The sequence below is a fragment of the Andrena cerasifolii genome, chromosome 6, assembly GCF_050908995.1.
Source record: "Andrena cerasifolii isolate SP2316 chromosome 6, iyAndCera1_principal, whole genome shotgun sequence".
In the NCBI taxonomy this organism is placed as follows: Eukaryota; Metazoa; Arthropoda; class Insecta; order Hymenoptera; family Andrenidae; genus Andrena; species Andrena cerasifolii.
In genome coordinates this window covers 3,779,119-3,796,940 of record NC_135123.1, presented here as the reverse complement: position 1 = coordinate 3,796,940, position 17,822 = coordinate 3,779,119, and the positions used below count along the sequence as shown (strand labels likewise).

The window sequence follows — 17,822 nt, the reverse complement described above, 5'->3', positions numbered from 1 at the left end:
GTTTTCATTTTCTGAATGTAAAACAGTTGTTGAAATTTCTGACCATTCACTTCATTGCGAAAGGTGCATCAGCGCAACAGTGACATTTCCGTACACTGAAGTAAAAATTATTAGCTAATTATCTCGAAGACGTTGTAAATAATGTGACGGGAACTTCTGCCATATTTATAAGAAAGTTAAAATTAAAGTATGAGAAAAGAGTGATGTTATCATCATCTTACATACAGGGTATCCCAAAATGGAGGGACAATCCTAAACATACAATATCCTGATGCAAAAACACATCGAAAAGTCCCTTACCGTTTGGGGATCCGAGGCTTGGTTCTCGAGATATTAAAAGTTGAATATTAGCGGTCTAAGTTCCGGAGCCCACAGATTAAACCTGAGTCAGCTGAGCGCGCGGCAGCGTGCGAGCGGCCACTGCTCTGCACTCAGCTGTTTCAGCTTCAAACTGCGCGCCCCGGAACTTGGACCGCTAGTATTCAACTTTTAATATCTCGAGAACCAAGCCTCGGATCCCCAAACGGTAAAGGACTTTTCGATGTCTTTTTGCATCAGGATATTGAATGTTCAGAATTGTCCCGCAATTTTGGGACACTCTGCATAACAAATCACACTGTTTAAAGATTTTAAAGATTACTGTTTAAAGATTTATAATTAAATAACTCAAACATTGTATATGAGACAGAAAATGTTTTTTTTGTCGTTCCCTACTACCTCGTAACCTGTAATTCTGAATCACCTTGTATATGTGTCCTATCTCGAACCGATTCCGATATTACGTGGAGTATTTTCAATTTCATCAACAATGATATTATCTGCCTGCAGTATTTTCAATTTAATGAACAATGTGTTATTTGCACGCAGGATTTTAAATTTTATGAACAATAAGTTATTTCCCTCGCAAGTTGGCTGTTTTGTTTTCTTATTGTTAGAGATATTGCTGATTTTTAAATGATTTTTAAACGATGTTATTCAGCTTCGATCCTCTGTTTGTTTGATTCAAATCTGGAAACTCAATTTTAACCCACTTCCAACTATCCAAATGTCTTGAAACTTTGCAGGCGTGCGTAGTTTGGATGACAATACAATATTTAAAAAAAAATTAACCCTAGGGGTGAAGAAATTACACAGTCATAAATAAATATAATCCATAACTACAAATCCAAAGGACTTGAAATGAGCCACTCGCGTTCTTTACGAAAACGACAAAAAGTCGCTGCATCGGGGCGCTAGTCGCATCGCGATTACCGAAAATACATAATTTATCGAGAAATGATCCGTCACATATGTACGAACAGTAAAACTAAAACTTTGCAGGCGTTATTATATCACCATCGAAATTGTAGTAGAAGAAAATAATTATTTTTTAGTGACTGTAGCATTATAGCGTCTCAGTAAAGTGTTAAACTGTATACAGCAATAAAAGATTTTTGTAAAGAAGTCCGAGCTGTGAAATGTAAATCCACAAACACTAAAAACGAGAAAATAAAAAAAAATAAAAAAAAATTCTTTCCTTGTAGTACAATTTTGATGGTGTTAATATCACTTTAAATAATTCATTTTAAATAAAATCGTAGGGAACGATATTTCATAACAGGACATGAATCACTTTAATACTTCAACTTCTGGTTGCACATGGTACCCCACGATTTTATTTAAAGTGAATCATTTAAAGTGATATTAACATCATCACAATTACAGTACAAGAAGAGAATTATTTTTTAGTTTTTAGTGCATTTTAATTTAGTTGTTAGTTCATTTTTAATAAAATCGTTTAATATAAAACATTTTTATTTACATATTTTTTGTTTATGTGATTAAATGAAAAGTAAAGTGTGAATTCACTGCCTGTACACAAGCCGAACTGCTCGGTGGCATAATAAATGTTGTGGTCGACATATGTAAATGAAACTCAAAATGAACTCCTGACGAGCAACACATAATGTTCTCAGGCGAGTTGCAAAGTGCATTGATGTTGACGGTAGAAAATGGTTTTGAAAATGTATATAAACTGTAATAACTTTATGATTTGAATAATAAATATTACAACCGGAAGAAATATTTCTTTGTTATCAATAATTTTGCAGCTGTGCATCCAAATAACTATATTACAGTAACATTGTGGAATAGCGCACGTACATCTGAATTTCTTTTTTTAGAACAACCGATACTATGACTTCCCATGAGAATATAGACCTTTCCTGCTAAAACACTCTTTACATGGAAATTTTTCTAAATATTCGGAGTTTGATGCTTTGTAGCAATTATTAATCATCTCTTAAGATAACATATACAGCTTCTTGTCGTGCATCTCCTTTGTAAAAATTTGTGTTAAATCTTCGGTGCTATGTATATGTTTGATTAGAAAGATCTCTATGCACAGCGCTAGCGTTTCGGTTTCAATTTTGGAAATTTGTGAGATTGATCGTTCTCACGATTGTGAGTTTGCTCTACAGATATTGCATATTAGTATACCATTACCTCAACAAGTTCAATTGGATCTCTTACTAAAAGATTTGAGTAGGTATGCGCAATACACATTAAACTATTTTTCTTTTAAAGAGGCAAATAGTTCCTCAAATAACTACATGTCAAGTATATTCAACACCATATTTATAAGTGTAGTGAATTACAATTGTCAAAAGCGTATGCTTTCTCGTCCACTCAAATGAACTGTATCTCCCACACTTTGATTACTGCATAGATGCTAGATAAAACGTTTTGCCTTGTTATATTAGTGTTACAAATTATTTGTGGTAATAGTTCAGTTTTGGGCATTTCACAATTATAGGTACAAACTGCAATGTTATCATTGGAAGATTTAACAAGTGTTTTTAATTTAATCGAATAGGTAGTCTTAAACTTTTATAGATACAGTATAGCCAGGTTAAGGGCTCGCGTGATCGGGCGGAACGTAAGCTCGTAACCGCTCATTAGGAAAATCTCAGATATCCACTGGTACCACTTTCAGGAAGATGCAATTAATAACTTGAAATTGTCAGTAGCACATGACTTACTACGAACGCCGAGTTTATCACTCTCAGTTTCCAGGAGCCGAGAGCTAGCGTGCAATGAATTTCCAGTCTGCGTAAACAAAAAAGGTGGGAGGAATGATCCACGAGCTCTTAAGGGTACCTAGTCAGGCGGCCGAAAAGAGGCGAATATTTGTGAATTTTTTTTGAAGAAGCGGAAGCGTTTATGTTTACAAAACTTTTTGCACTTAAAAGAGCAACATTTAAAGAACATGTGGTAATTTTTTCGTGGAAAAATATTTACGTTTATAATAAAATAACAAGCGACATCCAAGAAGCATTTTTAAAATTTGATTTTGCGGTGAGCAAATTTTAAAAATGCTTCTTGGATGTCGCTTGTTATTTTATTATAAACGTAAATATTTTTCCACGAAAAAATTACCAAATGTTCTTTAAATGTTGCTCTTTTAATCGCAAAAAGTTTTGTAAAAATATACGCTTCCGCTTTTTCAAAAAAAATTCACAAACATTCGCCTCTTTTCGGCCGCCTGACTAGGTATAACCCCTTAACGAAGCAGTACTGCACACATATTGTAGTTGTCACCAATACGAGTTGAACCCTATGTCGGAAAATAATCTTCAAGCAAGCTTGAATTTAGAAACTTACACGCGACATTACTCAAGTGGCATACACCGATTTTTACGAAATTCTGCAGGATACGTACTTTTTTTATCGGCCATCGGGTGAAAATATTCGTCAAAGTTGAGGTTTGAAAACATTGTACTGAAATATTTTTTAAACAAATGGATATTTCTTGAAACTGTTTACGTAGCTGAATTTGCCATTAAAAGCACACCATTTTGCTATATCAATTTGTTATCTACACCCAATGGTTTTTGAGATATTAGCAAAATATGATTTTACCCTCAGATTTGGGGGCTATTCTCACCACCTAAATCTGGACGATGGCCGATAAAAGAAATACGTATCGAATGTTTTTCACATTTCTGCAAGTCTGCAGAGTCTCGTCAAAATCGGCGTGTGACACTTAATCAATATCCCTCGGTATTTAGAATCAAGCATTACGAACTTGAGGAACCTGTTCTTCACGTATCATAACACAAGTAAGTATTGAATAAGAAATTTCCATGAACTGACACTGTGTGCATTTCGACATAGTCATATGTTAATTGCTGGTTCACTGAACTGTTCGTATATCGGATACTTTGCAATAATACTAACACTTTATAAGTTCTCCGAATCTAACAAGGGGAGGACACCATGAGGTAGACACCGATTTTCATGAGCCTTGGCACGCTGGATCTATGTCGAAAATAAGTAAATAGGTGTCCGAGCGCTTCTGCCAATGGGCCTTAATAATAGAGATATCTACATGGAAATTATTAAAAATTTCATAGTGGTCGTGGGGTTTTAATGGGTAAAAATTCCACACTACCCTGGCGCCCCGGGGGATTCCCCTCTGAAGAAGTCGGGATGCCTTTTAAAGATTTCCTTAAGTTAAAAAAAAAATTTATAAAAAAAAATAATTTATACAAAAAAAATTTATAAAGTTTTTTTTTAACGTGGAGACATCTTCAAAAGGCACTCCGACGCCTCCAGAAGGGAATCTTCCGCGGGCGCCAGGGTGGTGTGGGATTTCTACCCACTAAAACCCCACGGGCACTATGAATTTTTTAATAATTTACATGTAAATATCTCTATCATTATCTACCACATGGTGTCCTCCCCTTGTTAGTAGAAGATCTTTAAATGTGTTGCAGTGTATAAAACCTTCCCAAATTGTCGCGTAACACCTATTCAGGTTCAGCGGAAAATAGTTTAGGAAACCCTGCTGTATCTTATGATAGGATGACCTTTTCAACACTTTTTATAGAATTCTATAAAATAAGGAATAGCACTTACAACGTATTTACAGATTCTTCTTTAGGTTTTAGTAATGCCATCGTTTTAATTTCATAAGATTCTTTAGTATAGATTGAAGTGATAGTCCTACTGATAAAGATCCTTCTTTAAAATGACATCTAAGCAAGTGGTTTTGTAAAACTAACGAATAAACATAATATTCATATCTTTTTACAGTACCTTAAAGGTGCGCATGATTTTTCTTTACCAAATGCTGCACCTTGCGGTTCAAATGGATTTGGTGATCCCGTACAAAGTGTGCAAACCACTCATCCCCTTTTATCATCTTTCCTACACATAACGAGTTAAGTTTGTACTTATAAATATGAAATGTTCTGAGCAACGAGTCTTCTTTAACGAGAAAGGATAAGACTTTTGAACTGTTTATCCTCTGGTGAATGATCCCATATGCCCCATCAAAATATGCCACTACTGCACCGTCAAACCCAACACTACATTAAGGTCAGTATAAATACTCTCCAATGCTAATGATAAGTATAACATGGTAAGAAAGAATAAACAAGCACAAATTGAAAAAGAAAGCGTGATCGCTATGTAATAAACCATACCGGCAGTTCCCTTAGTGCAGCGGCCGCCTTTCCTACGACGGCACATATCATACCTGTTTTGCGGGATAAAAATCAAACAGTATGAAATCACCAGACTGCTGTGTGGAGGGTATAACATTAATATAGGGGGGCATAGAACGTATTCGTTTAGTGCTCTTTTGTGAAGGGGAGAACATTCGATCGATCGATATCCGCGATCTGTACGCGAGTTAATCAGTATTACTTCCTTTATCTTTCGTTGTTAGTATCTATTCTTCTTACTTCGTAGGTAACATTAATTGAGAGAAAAAAAAAGTTGGCGAGTGAAAAGTTTACGTACATTTAGATTTCACATAATTCACGTATTATCCGTAGGTTGTAGTTAATGAAACGAGCACTCTTACTTTGTCACAGCGACAGCTATGTCGTAGACCGGAAGCCTTCTCTCCCGGAAAAGGTATTTGCCCATGTCAGTCAGCGCAGCCGCTGAATCAATGGCGTCTCGACCTACACGATTCCGTTCCAAATACGGGGTGGCGTCCCTTCCCTGGAAGAAATTGTGCGCAGTTGCATAACGCGACAGGTTGTACGATTTTATGGTTTTTTGGATGCCGAAGCTGGGTTCATATATTACACGTTACCCGTGAGATGATGATTCCCGCGATACTGATACGGATTTTTGGCCCCTTTAAAAGCTTGTATCTTAAATCTACCCCGTTCCAGAAAGACACGAAGTATCTTTTGATCTGTACATTATCACCGCCGTGCAATCTGAAAGAGAAACCTCGATTAGTCATCGATCCATTTTGTTAGAATACTTCTTTGACTTGTGGTTTCGTTCTTGATTATTTTTTGTTCGTTCTCATTCAAATTAAATGCGTAACTTGTACGTGTGATATGAAGTTGGACGGCTAAATTGTTTGTGACATTACTCGCAAGTGACTAAAAAATTGTAGGTAATCAAAAACTCATTAGGTATGTTTAGCAAGTATGAATATTTTGTAGCAATGTGGAACATTATTCAACTAATTTTTAGTAGATATTCATCTGAGGTAATTTATGCAAGGAAATTTAAATTGTTTTATTGAAATAATTTATCCAGGTAATAATGGTTTCTGATTTCTAACGTTTTATCCCTACTAATATATAAAAGTGAAAGGTTGTCTGTTTTTGTCCTTCTTTCACGCCTAAACGGCTGAACAGCTTTCAATGAAATTTTGAATATACATTATGTACGTCCTAGATTAGACGATAGGGTATTTATATTTTTTTTAGGCTTTTTTAGTTCATCATAAATAATTCCCGGGTGAAACCGGGTAACGGGTGAGCTAAGTAGTTCTGCACCTACTATGTAACTGCTGGAATAACTATAGATATGCAATTAAAACAAATTGCATAATAAGTTTAATAATAACACTAATGTTTGCCAGATGGTCCACTTTACAACTATGTATGGTGTATAATTATACCTTTCAGAATATCTGACTGTGCGCTTTGCTGTGTTCCTAATTTCAGTTGTATATGTAGAGGAAGTGCTGCATATTTGGAATACTGTTGGTAATTTGGAATACGGAAGTATCTAATAAAATACTAACGCTATCTAATTTGTAACACCGTAGATAATAGGGGCTAATGACCTGCTAACTAATGACATTTGTCGATGAACCGCCATTTTAACATTTTCGAGTAATCTTACTTAATCTGTAGAATAAGAAAACGTCAATCTGCAAAACTTTTCCAGTAAGTATTCAATCGTTCCAATCATGGTTAAAATATGTCGAAATTTTATAGTTAAACACTTAATCTACTCATTTGCATGTTCCTTCTATGGTTGCCTGACAGTTTTGCGATAATTTCGAGAATACAAAGTGTGACATGGAATTTTAGGTTTCAATGCCATACCCTGCTGAAACTGCCAGTTAGAACCGCACTGAATTTTGAACTGGATCTATCTGGTTCAATGCGGTACTACCTGGATTTTCAAGCAGTGATTTTTGGCAGTTCAAAATCTTTTTTCCGGTTCAATGCGGATATCCAGATCGATGGGTGAATCAGGATTTTTCAGGTCCAAAATTTATCAGTTTCTATCAGGAATTACCATTTGTATAAACCCGGAAGGTTCGTATCTGAAATTGCGGATCAAAAATCTTACGGATTCAATCTGGAAGAGGAAATAATTCACGGGATGCATATGGGCTTCGAAGAGAAAGAATTTAGCCCGGTTTCCAATGGACTGGTGGATAGAAAATTAATGCGCTTCCTTTCGGTTTTACGAAACTCATACTTGAGAAATAATTGAGTTGGTTCGAACACCGCTAGGTGGCCGCGATACCGGTAACTCCTCTCGCGGCAGCGATGTGCGCCGCAAGACATAAGAACGGCGCCGGGAGCTAACGAGGCAGCTTGATCCCCGATCAAGACTTCGATGCAAGAGTTGATATGACAGAAGCTCTTGATAATAGTAGGTTTAAGAATAAAATTATATCAAACCTTAACTCCACGGTGTTAAGTGGTAACGATTATTCGACGACTCCTTGAAAACTTGAGTAAAATCGGTCGAGGGACCATAAATGTGTCGCGAATGTAGCGAATACAAATAAAACCAGGTAGTAAAAATGCCTTGGAAAACCCGATGACTATCATCCGAATTTTGATCTTCACTTCTACATTCTAGTCAGAAACAACTAAAAATTTGAGTCGATTTCATTCAGAAATATGTGTGTTTCTTGAACATGCATTTTCGATATGCAAATCTGTGTAAGAACTGGTAGCAAAATAACTTGAAAAGACCAATATATTCCATTTTGGTTTGGATCTGGATTTCCAGATGGAACCAGCTTAAAAAATGAACTTGATTTTTTCGCGTGATTTTTGCAGGAAAAAATCAGGATTTCAACTTTAAATAGCCGCCATTTTGTTTTAACTTAATATTTCGGAAAATTCTCTCCGTCCACCTGAGGATACATTAATATACTAACGAAATCGTTTTTGTTTTTTGATTTTAGATAATCTGGTTCCGAATAGCAATGCTCACCGCAAAACCAAATTTTTAAAAATGCTTCTTGGATGTCGCTTGTTATTTTATTATAAACGTAAAAAATTTTCTACGAAAAAATTACCAAATATTCTTTAAATGTTGCTCTTTGAAGCGCAAAAAGTTCTGTAAAAATATACGCTTCCGCTTCTTCAAAAAAAATTCACAAATATTCGCCTCTTTTCGACCGCCTGACTAGGCATAACCCCTTAAAGTCGTTCATCTCACCTGTATCCATCGTAATCCACAATGCACAGGATTTCCGGATAAATCACGTAAGGTGCTTCCCTCTTTGATCTATCGCTGACCGAGCGCTTCAGCCTGTACCTTTTGGCCATGTGGTCGGGTTCCATCAGCGCTGAAACCGATGTTTAATTGCGAGAAATCGATCCCCAGAGGATTTCACCTTCAATGTGGTAACGCGTAAAGATCAACCGGTACTTACTGAAATCACTGTACTCGTCGCCGCTGGGTCCACTCACTTTCTTGAAAACCACGTGATGACTCGTGTGCTTTAGATCTCCTTTACTTCTCGTTACGTTTGGAAGTAATTCAGGCTCACGAAGAGCCGGAATCTTATTCACTACTTCGTGTAACACACGATCTGGCAGCGGTCGAATCATCAGTTCTGAACCGATGTTACCATCCTGAAACAGACCAGATTTTTTTCACTTTTCAAAGAAATTTGTATACTTTAATTTTTGTGGTAAACGCGCAATAGTTCGTTTATTTAATATCCTTTCGTTAGGCCACTAATTTATTTTAAGCAAGCGCCGCTTTATTTTTTCTTGTCCTATTTTATTATCCCGGAATTCGCGTCACCCGGTATCCACACGTATGTGTAGTCCTGCAACATTTGATAAATAAAGTGCGGTAAATTTTGGAGTTAATTCCCGAAACTGTGTTAAATAAACGCCTTTCCTTCGTTTTTGCGAATAGGTATAGTATGCGCATTAGTCTTTTGGCCGTTCTTTTAAATCACCCTGTAGTCATGCCGATCTTTCACCTTCAAGTTTCTTCGCCTTGCCCCACATCTTTCTAATCTTCAAGAAACTCTCACGAATTACGGTTCTTTCTCAATTACTACCCGATCCACTTTTAAGAAGAAAGCGAAAACTACGTATAAGCATCAGAACGCCGCAGGAAGCAAGTTAACCGTCTAACAGAAAATGAAGGGGGTCTTTTTGCATGTATCACTTTACGTTTCGATAAAACATTTGTTACTTCTCTTACGGAATAAAAAAGCTATAAGTAATCGTTCAATTGCTTGATCGAGTGTGGCCACGACGCCAATTTTCCGCCTGATGGCGAATACTTCCGCCTAGAGTCTAGAGTCTAGACGAGTCGTAATTACTGCAACGTGACTAATTTTATCTAGCGTGTGTATCTACACCGTCCATGGAGGTAGACATTTCGTGTTCACCGGGAAGCAGTTAAAGCCGATGGAATTGCCCGATGGCTGATATTCCTGATCTTTGGGCACGATCAAGTTGTTCGATCTGCGGCTCGAGAGGTGCACTGGTCAGACTGAAGGAGGAAGAGAGTGAAAGCAAAAGGTCAAGACACGCGGGTCGCGTAAAACAACGCTTTTACGTTGTTACGTAACCAACCCACGTTATGCGCTATTTCCGAAGTTTAGCTGCCCGGTACTTTTGTCGCTTTCAATAATTCAATAAGCCTATCAAGAACTACACGCGAGTTATTATCGGAGTATTATTTTACAAACAGTTCCGGTCTACTAGCCTTCGCTAAAATTAGTCTCACATTTGAAGCAGACTAATCGCTTGGAAAGGAAATTACAAGTTCGCCGATAAAATAATTTGTTTCTAGATCTTAATGATTTATAGGTCCAAAGAGGCTTACGTTGTAGAACAACAGTGATAAAGTGTACAAATTTGAAGGAACAATAGCTCGTTTTGTTAATTGGAATACAACAACCATTGATTTGCGTTAGTAAGTCAATTTAAGGGGTTATACCTAGTCAGGCGGCCGAAAAGAGGCGAATGTTTGTGATTTTTTTTTGAAGAAGCGGAAGCGTATAATTTTACAAAACTTTTTGCGTTTAAAAGAGCAACATTTAAAGAACACTTGGTAATTTTTTCGTGGAAAAATATTTACGTTTATAATAAAATAACAAGCGACATCCAAGAAGCATTTTTAAAAATTTGGTTTTGCGGTGAACACTGCCATTCGGTACCAGGTTATCTAAAATCAAAAAACAAAAAAGATTTTGTTAGTATATTAATGTATCCTCAGCTGGACGGAGAGAATTTTCCGAAATATTAAGATAAAACAACATGGCAGCTATTTAAAGTTGAAATCCTGATTTTTTCGCGTGATTTTTGCAGGAAAAAAACAGGATTTCAAATTTAAATAGCCGCCATTTTGTTTTAAATTAATATTTCGGAAAATTCTCTCCGTCAACCTGAGGATACATTAATACACTAACGAAATCTTTTTTGTTTTTTGATTTTAGACAATCTGGTTCCGAATGGCAATGCTCACCGCAAAACCAAATTTTTAAAAATGCTTCTTGGATGTCGCTTGTTATTTTATTATAAACTTAAATATTTTTCTACCAAAAAATTACCAAATATTCCTTAAATGTTGCTCTTTTAAGCGCAAAAAGTTCTGTAAAAATATACGCTTCCGCTTCTTCAAAAAAAAATCACAAATATTCGCCTCTTTTCGGCCGCCTGACTAGGCATAACCCCTTAATTTGTACAAATTTATGTTTAGCGTAGAAACCCTCGGCGTGAGTATTAGTTAGAAGGCTTATCTAGAACGTAAACTATTATCGATCTCTGATTCAATGACTAAGGGGACTAGGCAGTCAAGTATTTTTTGCGAATTAATTACAAGGAGATGAATACAAATTGTGACTAGTACTTTTGGGTAATGTTTGTTAATACTATAAACAGTAAAAAAAAATTATTTGAATAGTATATACATATGTATGACAGCGCTACAGTTGCCTGATATATATAGGTGTTTTTTCTGGAGCCGCTGTAATTTTGCAGTGATTCTGGCCGTAAGAAATTGAATTGTGATATATCCTCTGAAACTGATACTTTGCCCTGACTCCCATTCTGCCCTGAACCTATTGAAAAAGAAAAAAAAATCAAAATTATAAAAATGGCGGCTGTAAACCGGCAAATTTTAAAGAAACTTGATTTTTCGCCAGGGAAAAGAGCCATTTTATTTTTTTTTGGTCAAAACAGAAGTTTTCACAGACTTACGCGTAGGTTCAGGTTGTAAATAGACATGTTTCACATATGCTGAATTTTTTTCAAATCGACTTGTACCTCCGTTTGTTCGCAATCACTGCAAAACGAAGAGGGAATATGGTTCCGAGAAAAACGCGTTTAAAGTTTCGAAAGAGGAATTAGTTTACCTGGAATTAGTCTAAAATCCTTAATTTTGCGAATTTTAACATAAACCAAACGGCACTTTACTCGGGAAGGGTGGTGCTTTCGAAAAATACAACAAAACAAATCGAGTTTCTAACTGCCTAGTCCCCTTAATTCACATGAATTTATATCGTGGATGTATTAAAAAAATAAGAAAAATGCCTAAAATTGACAAAAATTATGGGACTTTAACGAAAAAGTTACAATCTTGACGGAAAAAATTCGACGTTTTTATGCAAAAAGAAATAGTTTAATTTAATTTCTCCATAAATGTTCTTCATTCATGGACGATATAAATTCATGTCAATTAACAAAACCTCGCCTTTTTTATTTCGGACAAAAATTGGATCCGCTAGGATGTAGGTGCACAATTTGACAACTAACAAACAATATTAAATGAATTATTATTGAATAAAACAAAGTTTTCTTGTTGTCTGAATATACAGTGAAACACCCTCTAAGTTTTGGAAGGATTCTATTTATATTTGTTGAGAAAATAATTCTTAAAAAATCACCGTGTTTTCAGCGTCCTAAACCAGGTCCCCCCTTAATGCAAATGTCCTTTCACTTTTAATTTATACGTTTGTCAACGGATTTTGAACGATGCCACAAGCCGTGAATAATACCACATTTAGCAATACTCCTCTGTTCTTCCCGTTCTTTATGACTTCACGAGAGATCGAACTTCCTATTTAAGTGAAACTGAGTTTCGCTTGGTTGGACGTGCAATTATTGAGACCAACAGCCTTCTTCTCGAAATTGCTAACTATTGAGGAAGGTGGAACCAATATGGGGAATTTTATTGCTTTTCTTCTCTCTTGTACACGCAATGTTTTCACAATGCATCTGGTACGAGCCGGGAAAGAAACATCGATCGCGACCTAAAAATGGAAATGTCAAAACGATCAACCAACCTGTTTCAGCAATTTTCCTTCGCACTTCGCTGCGTTTTGGTTACAGCTTGTTTATGCGTAACAGCATCGCGTTCGAATACAAACGACAACGTTTGCATTCTCTGTTTTATTAGAATTATAAAAACCAAGATATTTAGATGCAGAAATAGTGGTAAGAATTTGAAGTGATGGGCGTAAAACTTTGTTTTATTAGAATAATAAGAAAATAAATTTTGACATTATGAAAGAAAATAGAAAATTTTCTAATGTGCTTTTTAAAGTTGATGTCATTAATATCTCTGAACTTTGTCCTTTTATATGAATGATGAGTGTAAAATCCTTTTTCATCCTTTCGCAAAAGTTCTCGAGCTACGGAAAATAATATGAAAAAGTTATGTCAACACTTTGAGTAGCGCAAGGTTTTAGGAAATGTCTGTTCGAGTCGATTATGCCTTTTCGAGCAGTCACTTCTGCCGAGAAAATTTTGCTTGACTCGCTCCGGGCAAATATGTATTCGGGTATACTCGGACAATACTTTCGAAACTTTCCAGAACATATCGACGTGAAAACATACCAAAATGAACCGGCGCACAGTGGGCCGGATTTAAAATTTCCCACCTTTCGGGTCTTCCTTTTAAGATATCGGAATGAAATTTACGCCTAAAAATGGGAAAAAATTATTCCTTTCTAATGATGTATAATTTAATATCTTTTACATTTATTTATTTATTTATTTTTTAATATTTTGAACTTATTTGTGTTAAGAAAAAATTTAATTCTGTTTATTTGGTACCTTATTTAAAGCCCTTTACAGTGGTTTAAGGGGTTATGCCTAGTCAGGCGGTCGAAAAGAGGCGAATATTTGTGAATTTTTTTTGAAGAAGCGGAAGCGTATATTTTTACAGAACTTTTTGCGCTTAAAAGAGCAACATTTAAAGAACATTTGGTAATTTTTTGGTAGAAAAATATTTACGTTTATAATAAAATAACAAGCGACATCCAAGAAGCATTTTTAAAAATTTGGTTTTGCGGTGAGCATTGCCATTCAGAGCCAGATTATCTAAAATCAAAAAACCAAAAAAGATTTCGTTAGTATATTAATGTATCCTCAGGTTGACGGAGAGAATTTTCCGAAATATTAAGTTAAAACAAAATGGCGGCTATTTAAAGTTGAAATCATGATTTTTCCTACAAAAATCACGCGAAAAAATCAGGATTTCAAATTTAAATAGCCGCCATTTTATTTTAAATTAATATTTCAGAAATTCCTTCCGTTAAGCAGAGGATACATTAATATACTAACGAAATCTTTTTTGTTTCTTGACTTTAGATAATCTGGTTCCGAATGGCAGCGCTCACCGCAAAACCAAATTTTTAAAAATACTTCTTGGATGTCGCTTGTTATTTTATTATAAACTTAAATATTTTTCTACGAAAAAATTACCAAATGTTGTTTAAATGTTGCTCTTTTAAGCGCAAAAAGTTTTGTAAAAATATACGCTTCCGCTTCTTCAAAAAAAATTCACAAATATTCGCCTCTTTTCGGCCGCCTGACTAGGTATAACCCCTTAAATGTATTGTAAATATGAACAAAAACCTCGCGACATAATTGTGCTCCGCGTAGAACTTATGTTGCGGCCCAGTTAATGCAGAGTAGTTCTAATTTTAAGATTAATGCATCCCGTTTTCTGCTAGGGCTAGGAATTCGCAGCAATTATATATACAGCAATCTCGCGCATGAAAATTCTACATTAAACAGGGTCCTAAAGCGTCAGCAATTTACTGGCAACTGACACGGCTGCGAGGTACATCTTTACCCTTGGCCCTCTTCCTCCGCAAGTTGATGACCATTCGTGTAGTAACAACGAATTTATCCCTAATCACGGCCCTGCTAATTGCTTCGTACTTGCGCGTTGCAACTACGGGTTGCAGTATTGCGATAATTATAACAGAGGGAGTAAGTAAGTCACGACGGTTGGCGGAAGAGACGAGTCGTAATAATAGAGGGATGTCGAAAGGTACATTAAGAAAGAATGGCCTCTTACAACGAGAACTTTCCCATTCCCGTCCCGGTGCAGCAGAATGGACGCCATGTTCGTCGTGTCTTGATAGATGTCACCGATATCTGTGTCGCCCTGAAAGAGAAAGAACAATTAACAACGACGTTCTATGTACATGCGGCGCAGGCCATGCGCAGCAAGAGTAAACCGATTTTGGGATGTTTCGCCCGTATAAAGAAATAATGCATCCCTCGAGATGTAAACGTAAAGATCGGCTTGCCATGAAAGGCCTTGTTTTCATCACCGCGCGTCGTGCAGAGATAAGTCTCACAAGAAGCGAAGGGGGATCAATGAGATTCGAAGAGTCTAGCCTTTTTATCAGTCCAACATGTCACTTTCTTGCAATTTTTTGCTACCTATAGGGGTCTTTCGTGCTGCCTTTTCATACAAAGGGAAGTGTGTACGAAGGGGCTGGAGTACATATGTATGGCGCGAATGTATGTCCGTTGGGTTTTAGTGAGTAAAAGTGTCATACTACCCCTGAACCTCCGGGGAAGGGCTTCTCCTACACAGATGTACACTAGGCGCCAGAATCGGCTTCCCTTCGGAAATTTGGCAACGTCGCATGTCACTAGGCGTAACTCAGCGGTTCTAGTGACATGCAACGTTGCCAAATTTCCGAACGGAAGCCGATTCTGGCGCCTAGTGTACAGTTGTTGTTGTATTTATTGCTGTTTTTTTATGATATCATTACCTTTTTGTTTCTTATGTTCTAAATTGCATACGATTGAAATGTGTGGGCAGTATGTGTTATTAAATATTTAGCATATCCGAGAACTCAAGGCTGACAACTATACTGATGTTTAATGATTCCGTTCCAAAGTAGGGGGGACCGGGGCTAGTTGATACAGGGGGCAAGTTGATACAGAAGAATTATCTTCTTTTCTACGATCCAGCGTACGTGTGTGTACATTGACGTTAACGATCGTTTTTCAACTGTTTTCGTTTATATAAAGGAAAAGTAAATAGTTTGGATACATCCAAGTTGATCGTCCAAATAAAATTTTTTCATTCATTTTGTATGTATTTTCTCAAGTTTTCGCTTACTATATATTAAAGAGGAAGGACCAAAGTATATTTTGGCATATTTTTTTATTAAGTAATTAATTCAAACAAAAATGAAAAATATTTTGAAACTGCAAAAAACGTATCAACTAGCCCCGGTCTCCCCTACATATACGTGTTGTTTGATACTCGAAACAAATCTCAGATCCATGCATCGTGATCTGTATCAACACATGTGTGGGACCCTTTACAGAAAAAATAAGTTGTTATTAATATTTCGGAAACTAATAAATTCCCGAAGCAACAATTTTAGATTTAGGGTCCACACACCCTGCCCACCCTTCTCCTCGAACCTCATGTCGATCGGCCACTGGGTCCATTCGGCAGTATAGCCTTCAAACGCACCAGACCACCCTGCACGAATGTCTACTGGAGGCAACTGTACCCGCAAAAACTTCCTTCTTGCCGATTCCAGGACGAATGTTGATTGAAACCGTTTGTTTACTACACCGCGTATACGTACACGCTTTTCCTAGCTTGTGTGAGCACACGCGCACACTTCAAGGCCCAGTGAGACGGCAGCCTTAATGGTTTTTCCTTTTGTTCATAAGTATAAAAAGGTACCTTGGCAATTTGAAATGGATCCTACGCTCAGTTCCCGGAAGAAACGCTCACAGATTTCCATATGAATTTGTGTTCGTCGACTGGGGTTTTCCATAATTATTGCTCTTCATTGACATCACATTAAACACCATGGCGATATAATTATACGAACATGTCACATCAGTAAATCAAATTGTATATTCATACCATAAAAGCAGTAGCCATGTTTTAAAGTTAGCAAAGGAGAGTCAAAGTATCTACGTCATTTAGGCGAAGAAAGGAGATTTTTTTTAATAAAAACTCACATCTGTCACCTTCTCGTAGTAGAGGCCATCAGGTTGCGACGTGTTTTTCGTGACAGTCCACATCGGTAAATGCTTTGCTGTCAGTAACCCCTCTGTTCGTTTTAACGACAGACTGATGTCCTTCCCAAAGGCCTTTAGGTGTATCTCCGGCTTCTCCAAACTTCTCTTATGCACCGAATGTAATACAGGCACAATCTCGTACTTTGGTACTGGAATTTAAATGTAGTTTGTTTTTGGTGATTCTAATGTCTCTCTCTCTCTCTCTCTCTCTCTCTCTCTCTCTCTCTCTAATGTTCTCGTTTTACAATATTAACTCATTAGGTAGCTAATTTACTTCTAACGAACACATTTGACTTCCTTCTTTCCTCAGCGTTCTTTCCCACTTTCATGTAACAGAAAATGAAAATCAAGAAACAATTGCATTCTTCTTCCCATTGTCAGAAAAAAATTCGTGTCTCATCCGTGAGTTATTGAAATATTACTTTTACCACAAAGTTATAAATGAATCAAATACAGAATGATTTATTTAGTTTTAATATAAATTTGTCACAAACAAATAAATAAAAGCTCTAACACAGAACGATTATAGAACAATTGTCTAGGGTACAGTGTTTTTTCTCATGGTGCTTATAAAAAGTGTCAAAGAAATTTTTGAAAAGTCAATTTTTATATGCTCGTAATAGAAATTGGTCTGAAATATTAAAAGTAGTTAAGGACTGTGCTCAGGAAGTCAATTATGTTACAATGTACACTTTATTATCCCAACTAAATATGTATAAAGAAAGGTATTATGTTTTAAAATGATTGAAAATAAGTTCAGGGAGCGTCTTGAAAATGGAAAATTAGCACTTATAATGTTAATAAAGAGGAACATAAAAGGAATCCAATTATACCACTCTATAATGCCTACATGTCACTTTTTTTTAAGTCACACGAGTTTCATAGAAAAAATTCCAAATTGTGAGGGCTCGATACAATGTATGTTTACTTTTATGCATTTATTATGTTACATTATATTTGTTCCACAACAGCTATTGAAAACTAGAATTCAGTGCTTGATTTTTC

General features: G+C 36.3%; 1 protein-coding gene and 1 long non-coding RNA gene across 11 annotated transcripts in view; both read right to left on the bottom strand.

Annotated features, from left to right (window-relative positions):
* Window positions 1–17,822, bottom strand: part of Sona (sol narae metalloprotease) — a 159,425-nt gene that overhangs the window by 26,076 nt on the left and 115,527 nt on the right. For 9 of the 10 annotated variants that reach the window (XM_076814049.1, XM_076814048.1, XM_076814054.1 and 6 more), the window contains 6 exons: window positions 16,758–16,966; window positions 14,830–14,919; window positions 8,927–9,128; window positions 8,710–8,839; window positions 6,089–6,218; window positions 5,852–5,994 (listed from right to left, as the gene is read on the bottom strand). In XM_076814049.1, the coding sequence (XP_076670164.1) occupies window positions 5,852–5,994; window positions 6,089–6,218; window positions 8,710–8,839; window positions 8,927–9,128; window positions 14,830–14,919; window positions 16,758–16,966 (904 nt within the window). Of the gene's footprint in view, window positions 1–5,468; window positions 5,522–5,851; window positions 5,995–6,088; window positions 6,219–8,709; window positions 8,840–8,926; window positions 9,129–14,829; window positions 14,920–16,757; window positions 16,967–17,822 lie in introns of all 10 variants that reach the window. The other variant, XM_076814052.1, reaches the window with a different exon arrangement.
* Window positions 787–3,668, bottom strand: LOC143369818 (uncharacterized). Its single transcript, XR_013085501.1, has 3 exons — window positions 3,539–3,668; window positions 1,802–3,125; window positions 787–943 (listed from the first exon to the last, which is right to left on the bottom strand). It is a non-coding gene; the product is annotated as an uncharacterized LOC143369818 (long non-coding RNA).